General features: G+C 44.0%; 1 protein-coding gene across 1 annotated transcript; it reads left to right on the top strand.

Annotated features, from left to right (window-relative positions):
* The first annotated feature begins 716 nt into the window (after positions 1–716).
* LOC108375356 (uncharacterized) lies at positions 717–8,200 on the top strand. Its single transcript, XM_017631466.1, has 6 exons — positions 717–761; positions 993–2,446; positions 6,631–6,766; positions 6,874–7,016; positions 7,105–7,452; positions 7,529–8,200. Exons 2-6 carry the CDS (start codon positions 1,051–1,053, stop codon positions 8,068–8,070), a joined length of 2,565 nt encoding a protein of 854 aa, XP_017486955.1. The 5' UTR covers positions 717–761; positions 993–1,050; the 3' UTR covers positions 8,071–8,200.
* The last annotated feature ends 421 nt before the right edge of the window (positions 8,201–8,621 follow it).

Here is an 8,621-nt window from a genome sequence, read left to right as displayed (position 1 = left end):
TGCGTTTTATTTAGTTTTCAAAGAAGCAAAATTGTGATATAAAATAAATAAATTTTATTATGTTGCTATTTGTTTAGCGATAGATAACAGCAGGTGCTTGTAAAATACCAGCAATGAGCGGGCAATATACATATGTAGATGGGCGAATAATGAATACAGAAGCAAAAAAATATTAAATGCATATGTATGTATGTAAGTACATACACAGCGCATATACAGCGATGTTCGGTGAAATAGAGCCACGACGCGACATGTTGACGACACATTTTTTTCTACTTAACACCTACGGTATAAACCATTTAAATAAAAGTTTCAAACTTTGTTTAAAATTTAGAAAAATTCCCCATATTTTCAGAACAATTACGAACTTTTTTGTCGGAGTCTTTAGAAAATATGTTCGATATGTTTTTTTAAATGGAAGAAAGCGCGCAAAAAATTATGAACAATCAGAATAGAATTTTTTGGTAACTGCACACTTGCACTTTAAAAATTGTAAAATTTCTTACAAAGAAGTTCGAAATTTTAGAGAAAATTTTGGGAATTTTTCTGAATTTAAGACAAAATTTTCAACTTATATTTACAAAATTAACTATATTTATATAAGCATTTAACTTAAGTTAAATAGACGTCAAAACGTCGAGGCTCTATTTCATCAAACCGCACTGTAGATATGTATACAGAGGGAATAACAGTGAGGAATGTCATCAAATGCTTATCACCGAGCTAAGCTTACATGTGTAAAGGAGCACACACATACATATGTACGTATTTATGTAGTAGGGTAGTGGTTATTTAGTATGCCAAGGGCAGATAAAACTAACGAAATTCCTAGTATATTAACATCAAAAGTTAACTGAAATTTAAACGCAAAAAATATCTATTTCCTTATTCTTACTCATACATATTTCTACTATATAAAACTATCTACTGACTTTACTAATTAAAAAAAGGTGATAAAAGTTACTAACTTTTTACTTTTTTTCTTCCCCCAGCCCATTTGACGACTTATCGAAGCCCATCAGGATTCCCCTGCAATCCAACAAAAAAAAAATGCCACATACTATAGCGCTGCGCGCTGGCGCATCGCTCCTACTACTCGGTGTTGTGTTCCTATGTTGCATCATAGGCCTCACGCAAGCACAAGAGAACATAATGCCACAGATTCCTCCATCGCTGCAGGAGTGCTATAATACAAGTTATTTCATGAATCGCCAAAATCGTCTGCCCCAAAACATCGAAACGCTCATCTCGCTGATTGAGAAAGTCGAGAATACACCCAACTACTCTTACGACATGCGTACGCTTGCGGTGTCGCTGCTGCAACGCTTTCGCCAAGATGGCATTCAGCGCGCTTATGGAGTGGCTGAATCACCTGGCGTCATACCCTACAGTCCAACCGGTTTCCAGTTTCCCAAATTCCGCATATTGTTATCGCGTCTTATACCCGGCAACGCTATGACTTTTCCCAATCAAACGCTGACACGCGAAGAGCGTTGTTCCTTGCACTTCATGCTCTCTAGCTCGATAGAGACACGCGTGCGCGGTGATGAATCACAAGTATGCAATCAAATTTCACTGTATCGCGCCCAACGCCTGCGTCGTTCACCATTTGGCGAGCGCAGCAGCAGCGACAACGGTATGATTGGCGATGTTGAAGTGTTGGAAAGTTTTAGAGCTAAAGCGCAGAAACGTGGCCTGAAGCAAAAGGGTGCCTTCCACTCCTACGACTACGATTTTGGTTGGATCAATTCGGGCACATCCACCAGTACATCAATAAGCCAGTGTCCCGTGGAGAATGGTGTTATCTGGACGCCTTGGGGTACGGTCGCCGCCGGCACACTTTTGGCGGGTATTGCTACAGGCTTGCAACAACAAACCGTACAGCTGCGTACGCTGCTGGCGCTAGCGACACGCCAAAATGGTTATCAGTCTCTGCCACAGGTAGCCACCGTCAGTGTGGATAATCGCTGGGCCGCCACTTTAGCTGGTGATCTGTCCGAGGTGGCGTTGGTACAGGTGCCTTTCACAACCACGGAAACGGCCTCGGTGGGTTCAAACGGCGCATGGAATAGTACAGTAATGCCCGAATGGTATTTCTTGTCGCAAAGTCAAAACATGGAAATGACTGACGCCGAGATACGTGGCGGATTGGATGGTCTAATCATTGCCAATAATATTGTCTCGTGGCGCAGCCAACAGAGTAATATGAAACTATCACAGTTGCTGCGTATGTACTACTCCACGAATGGTGTTTTAAATAGCGGCATTATGGCGTGTAATCGCAAAAACAACTTCGCCACATATGCGCCAGCCGGTGAGATGTTGAAGCAGACGAGCGCCTTTGCACAAGTCTTGGATCGTGAAATGCAATTGGGCGTCACATTGTCGGCGGCGAATATTGCAACATTCTCCGAATCGGCAGCCTCTGCGCTACAAACTTATGTTCGTGAGTATCCTTAGAGTAAATGCTTTATATTTTTGAAAAATACTGAATAATCGTAGAAGTTTTGGGGCTGCGATTTTATTCGTAAAATTCTTAATTAAAGAAGGCAACTATTTTCAATCATAGTTCGATGACAAGACCCATTTCCTAATTAATATTTATGTATTTTAGATAGCATTTTAGCATTATTGCTAGACCAACAAAACTGAAAACATACTAAATATTTAAGCCTGGAGATGTTACTCTTCAATACTTTGTCCGATTCCTTAAAATTTTTTTGGTTTTGATTGATTCTTCCGACAAAACGAGAAAATGATGTAGTTTGGAACAAATTTGCACCAATCAAATATGCCTTGCGGGTATTAATTTGTTTTATACTAGCATTCTCCTATCAGGGACAGGTTCGGTTCAAAGATAGTATGACCAGAAGGAAGAGAGGCAAAAGATGGAGTAGGGTTTTCAGTTTAAATCTATAATGCGCTTTGTTTGCTGATGCTGATGCACTATAATTATGCAACGCACATTATAAAGAAAGTCGCTTACTCCAAGACATACACCCGTTTATAACCGTATATACCAGCGAACATAACCGTACGTGCCAGCGAACATATGCTGCAGAATTCAGTAAACCCTTAGATCGATTACGTCTAAAACCTACAATCTCTCCAGTGGAGCTAGCAAACTGTTAGCGAACATTATGGTCTCTCTCCTATCCGGCGAACCATAAGGACAACGTTGCCCTCACATTCGGCAACACCACAACTTCGAATCCGAGGACGTGCATGCGCTTCTTCAACCGACAGTTTATTGCACACGTGGAATGAGACAAAGCCCGCCGCAGTGTGCTACGTAAAGCTCAAAAACTCCATCCCCGAGACACACCAACGTGCTTGACCAAAGAAGAGACGCAGGCAGCTGTCATAAACGCCAAAGCATACAATGCGTTAAGCTCTGACCTAATCTTCATGCAGATTCTGAAAAGGCTAAGACCTGCAAGATTCGATAACAGCAGCTTTCAACTTTTCACTGTCCACCATGATCATTCCCGAGATGTGGAAAATGGTTTGAATCATTCCCCTCATTAAGCCAGGGAAGAAGGCGGACGCAGGAGAGTCTTACCGGCCAATCTCTCTTCTATCTAAGGTGCCAAAGACAATGGTAGCACCACTCCTCCGCAGCCTGACGAAGCATCTCAAACTAGCCGAACACCAATATGGATTTCGCAAAATGCATAGAACAACCACAGCTTTAAACGGCATCACCCCACAGATAAGCGAGGGTCTGAGCGAATGTCAACCCTGTGATAGGACGGTCCTGGTCGCGGTTGACCTGGCGAAGGCATTTGACATGGTAAACCACGCGATCTTCTGCCAAGCCGTCCGGATCGGACGAAGCGGTGGATAACCAGCACTCTGTGCGGACGCTAGTCATCTGTCCAATTACAAAACGCCAGGTCCAAACCGCGTAGAATTAAACAGTAGATCCCCCAAGGTGGCGTACTATCCCCGACACTGTTTAGCCTCAACATCGCTCTCCGCCGTCAGCTGGAGTTTACTTGGTGAGCTACGCCGATGATTGCACGATTATGGTAACGGGCCCTAACATCGACAGCCTTTGCGGAAAAATCCGCGACTATTTCACAGATCTTCCAAATTTCTTCACTGCTAGGAGCCTCACCATCTCCGCCGCGAAATACAATGCCACACTGTTCACCACCTGCATTAAAAGGTCAGNTGGAATGAGACAAAGCCCGCCGCAGTGTGCTACGTAAAGCTCAAAAACTCTGTCCCCGAGACACACCAACGTGCTTGACCAAAGAAGAGACGCAGGCAGCTGTCATAAACGCCAAACCATACAAGGCGTTAAGCCCTGACCTAATCTTCATGCAGATTATGAAAAAGTTAAGACATGCAAGAGTCGATAACAGCAGCTTTCAACTTTTCGCTGTCCACCCTTATCATCCCCGAGATGTGGAATCATTCCCCTCATTAAGCCTGGGAAGAAGGCGGACGCAGGAGAGTCTTACCGGCCAATCTTTCTTCTATCTAAGGTGCCAAAGACAATGGTAGCACCACTCCTCCGCATCCTGACGAAGCATCTCAAAGTAGCCGAACACCAATATGGATTCAGCAAAATGCATAGCACAACCACAGCTTTAAACGGCATCACCCCACAGATAGGCGAGGGTCTGAACGAAAGTCAACCCTGTGATAGGACGGTCCTGGTCGCGGTTGACCTGGCTAAGGCATTTGACACGGTAAACCACGCGATCTTCTGCCAAGCCGTCCGGATCGGACGAAGCGGTGGATAACCAGCACTCTGTGCGGACGCTAGTCATCTGTCAAATTACAAAACGCCAGGTCCAAACCGCTAGAATTAAACAGTGGAACCTCCAAGGAGGCGTACTCTCCCCGACACTGTTTAGCTTCAACATCGCAAAACTCCCTCCGCCGCCAGGTGGAGTTAATTTGGTGAACTACGCCGATGATTGCGCGATTATGGCAACGGACCCTAACATCGAAAGCCTTTGAGGAAAAATCAGCGACTATTTCACAGATCTTCCAAATTTCTTCACAGCTAGGAGCCTCACCATCTCCGCCACGAAATGCAGTGCCACACTGTTCACCTGCGTTAGAAGGTCAAGCTGGAACTGGACGTCCACGACGATGGCTACATAATACCGACGGTCAACCATCCCAAAATCTTGGGAGGCACGTTTCACAGCCTTTTCTATTTTCTCAACGCACGCCTCAGCCGAGCGGGGAAAAATTCCAGCTAGGAACAAAGTTATCAAGTCAATAGCCTGAAGCACTTGGGGAGCCGACAAAGAAACCCTGCTCACCCCGTACAAAGCAATCGATCGGTCGGCGGAAAACTACGGAGCGCCAATGTGGTCGGCAAGCACCAGCGATATACAGTGGAGAAACTTACAAACCTGCCAGAATGCAGCTCTATGCACGGCTACAGGCCTACGCAGTCAGTCAGGACGAGTCTCAGCACTCGAAACGAGAACATCGTCCTAGGCGGTCGATCGCCGCCCATTAACATCGACGAAGCGGAACTGCCATGTGCACCATAACACAACTCCTTGCTGAACTCAGGAGTGGCAGCCACCTTCCCAGCATGCGGGCAAGGTTTATACAAACCCAACACCTCTTCGCATGCACCGCTAACACGACGACCCTGAAGCACTATGGCCTGTCGACGCTGCCCGCTTTCTTGGCCTCAGGCTTGTAGGGTGAAAACGACCTATGACAAACCCATAGGGTTTGACCACTGCTGCTATAACAGCAACAACCGACTACATCTGAGTAGATCCACCAAAGTTACCCGTGGTTTCACACGGCTTGATTTTTGCCCAAGTTACGCGAACGTAAAAGCAGGAGTAGGAATTAAGTTCAGTTGGCCAATTTTTACTGCATAAGCACAACCCAACTTTACCTCACAGTACTCCGTTGCGGGCGCTAACTTCCAAGTATTTTATCAAATTGCGATCCCGTCTTACCTATGCAGTTACTGTTTTCTATTTGAGTTAGTATTATCGTTATTATTACGTCGAAGCAGTTCCAGTCGTTCCCCGAGGTTAATTACTCTGCTATCGAGGATACGTAAGCTATCATTTTAGAATATGCTCTGGGGCTTCCTCCTCCAGCCCACAAAACCTGCAGTCCGTGTCTACGTAAGCCCCATTTTCACAGATCCTATGTAGCTCTGTACTGTATCCTTTAGATGTGCCGCAGAAAGGCTCAGAACCAAGCAAGCATATTTGGGCTCCAAGCTTTGCGAAACAGTCAGCCCTTTTTTGCCTTCAAACCCTTCATGTCCAGGAATCCCGCACAGCGTTACACTATTATGGGCTCCCAGCAGGTTCAAAAGAGATTTACCTAGAATATGGTTTCTCATTCCCAAACTTAGTCCAAGTAAGCCTGACCCAGTCCTCCCGTCATCCATCTGCATTGCAGGACTGGCATGATGATAAGTTTTAATCAACCAGCCGAATGATAATTCACGAATTACATATAAAGGCATGTATTGTTCTTGTACATCTTCTTCTAAGGCTGAAGAAGTTATAAAAAGGGTTCCTCATTTCCCCGTTCAAATGATGTCGCATTAGACATTACCATTGCAGCTTTGATTTGTATTCCTCCAACACACTCTACATACCTACATATGTTCTTTTGTTTCAGCGAATAATCTTAATGACGTAACCTGTACCGTTAGCAGCAGCGCCAGCGGCATTAACAGTGTGATAACGCCCATGACTAATATCTATGTTTTCTTGGATACCACATGGCAATACATTAATATCGTTGATTATGTCAAGTGAGTGTTTTATTTCATTATACGCAGTAATGCCTACAAACATACATACCTTAGTACTTATGTAACTATGTAATTACACTCACAATGTTTTCTTAACAATTTTGCAGTTACATATTACAACGTCTCAACGTGTATCCCTATGCCAGTTCGGTAACACTGTTAGCTGCTAATGATGGTTCAGTTATTGTCAATACCACCAATTCCCTGCCAGACCTATATCAGGGTTGGAATGTGACTACACAAGCACAATGTGAGTTTTCGCCTTGATCGCATTTATTTCAAGTACTAAGTATAAAACTGATTCCCATCTTTCCACTTCCTTTTCTCGTTTTCTCCAGATACCACTGGCTTCAATTTACCCACCGTTTTACAAAAAATAACCAATCTGACTCAGGCCTACATGAACGCTGAACAAACGAATTCTTCTGTTGGTGGCCGCTCTCTAGTCGCCCTACTGATCCCCTACAGTACTGTGCAAGTGAGCAGCAGCGACTCCACCTATGCCACCACACAGCTGCAATACATTTACGAACAAATACCCGATTTGAATTTCATTTACTATACAAGCGGCACGATCAATCGCTTTGCTACATTCGTACGCAATCCTAGCACAGATTTGTTTACACTGAATACGGCTAGCACTGCAGCCGCCTCATCGGGTCCAGTTGTGTCGCGTATTATTCAAAGTAAGTTGTTGTGTAGCACTCAAAATTTTTGCTGAAGCCCACTTACTCACTCTCCAATTCGCCGCCCTTTCTATAGTTCCGCGCCGCCTAATCAATCCACGCTGTGGCTCAACCTGGTACACGCCCTCTTGGGGCACCGATCAGCTGGCGCAGTATCTAAGTCCAAATGGCACTAATTTCTATCGTATGGCACCCAACTACTTTTATGGCGCTGGCAGCAACCGCAACGTGGCTATCCAATCCACCAGTGGCATACAATTCATAATTTGCACCTCGCGCACCGTTCCACTACCTACGCAAAGCAATGCCACCAACAATAGTGGCGGTTCATCGGACATAAATTGTGCCGCGATTGGCAACGGTTTCTCCTATGATCTGTCCAATGCATGCAACGGTTACAGTTATATTAGTCAATGCCCACCACTCTACATCTCAGTGCAGTCGCCAACAACCATTTCATCGACGGTTTCGTGCACTGATAATGCCTGCCAAACACCGGATCAGGCACGCTACGTAGTCTCGGTGACGAATTTGGGCTGTTACAGTGGCGTCGCTGGGCTCTTTGCCAGTTGCGCCACCATTTTGCTGGCGTACTTCCTGCGCGAGGCATTACAGTAGAGACTTAGAGAAGTTGAAGATTTGATGTAGAAAGCGTTCGGCTTTTCTTTAGTTTTTTCTATTTTGGCTTGTCAGTGTTGCCAATGTACCTAGTACAGAAATAATTACCAGTGTTAAGTTTATCAACATACAACATGATCCTCCATAGTACACAAATTCATACGCATACATATTTAAATAATGTATTTTTTATAAACTCCTAAGTTCATCAATTTGATTTTCTATCATTTAGACATACATACATACATAAGTGTATTAAATAACATTGTTGGGCTGCATTTTATCACATGAGATTTATGTGCTTACATACAAACATAATACGAATAAAATATTTGTGAACCAACAAAAAAAAGTATTTGGCTAAAACTTTAAATTTTAATGAGATGTTTATGTCTTCAAACTCCACTGAATCCTTAAAACTTCGAATGCCGAATTTTCACTAATGGCTTGCGAAGTTATAAAAAAATTTGCGCATTCAAGGAACATTCTTATCAAGTTTCTGCTGTGTTTCTTGACTCTTGCAACCTGTCTGGCCATTTCTGGGCTATTAT

The sequence above is a fragment of the Rhagoletis zephyria genome, unplaced genomic scaffold, assembly GCF_001687245.7.
Source record: "Rhagoletis zephyria isolate East Lansing unplaced genomic scaffold, Rhagoletis_zephyria_1.1 Rzeph_scaffold_08803, whole genome shotgun sequence".
Taxonomy (NCBI): Eukaryota; Metazoa; Arthropoda; class Insecta; order Diptera; family Tephritidae; genus Rhagoletis; species Rhagoletis zephyria.
Note: the sequence above shows the minus strand (reverse complement) of the source record. Positions and strands in the feature narration are given on the sequence as shown.

Bases quoted from the DNA above. Each gene is read 5' to 3' on its own strand.
- LOC108375356 (XM_017631466.1), top strand. From the start codon at position 1,051: ATGCCACATACTATAGCGCTGCGCGCTGGCGCATCGCTCCTACTACTC. The intron at 2,447-6,630 runs GTGAGTATCCTT...CTTTTGTTTCAG, and splicing joins TGCGCTACAAACTTATGTTC to CGAATAATCTTAATGACGTA. The intron at 7,017-7,104 runs GTGAGTTTTCGC...CGTTTTCTCCAG, and splicing joins TGTGACTACACAAGCACAAT to ATACCACTGGCTTCAATTTA.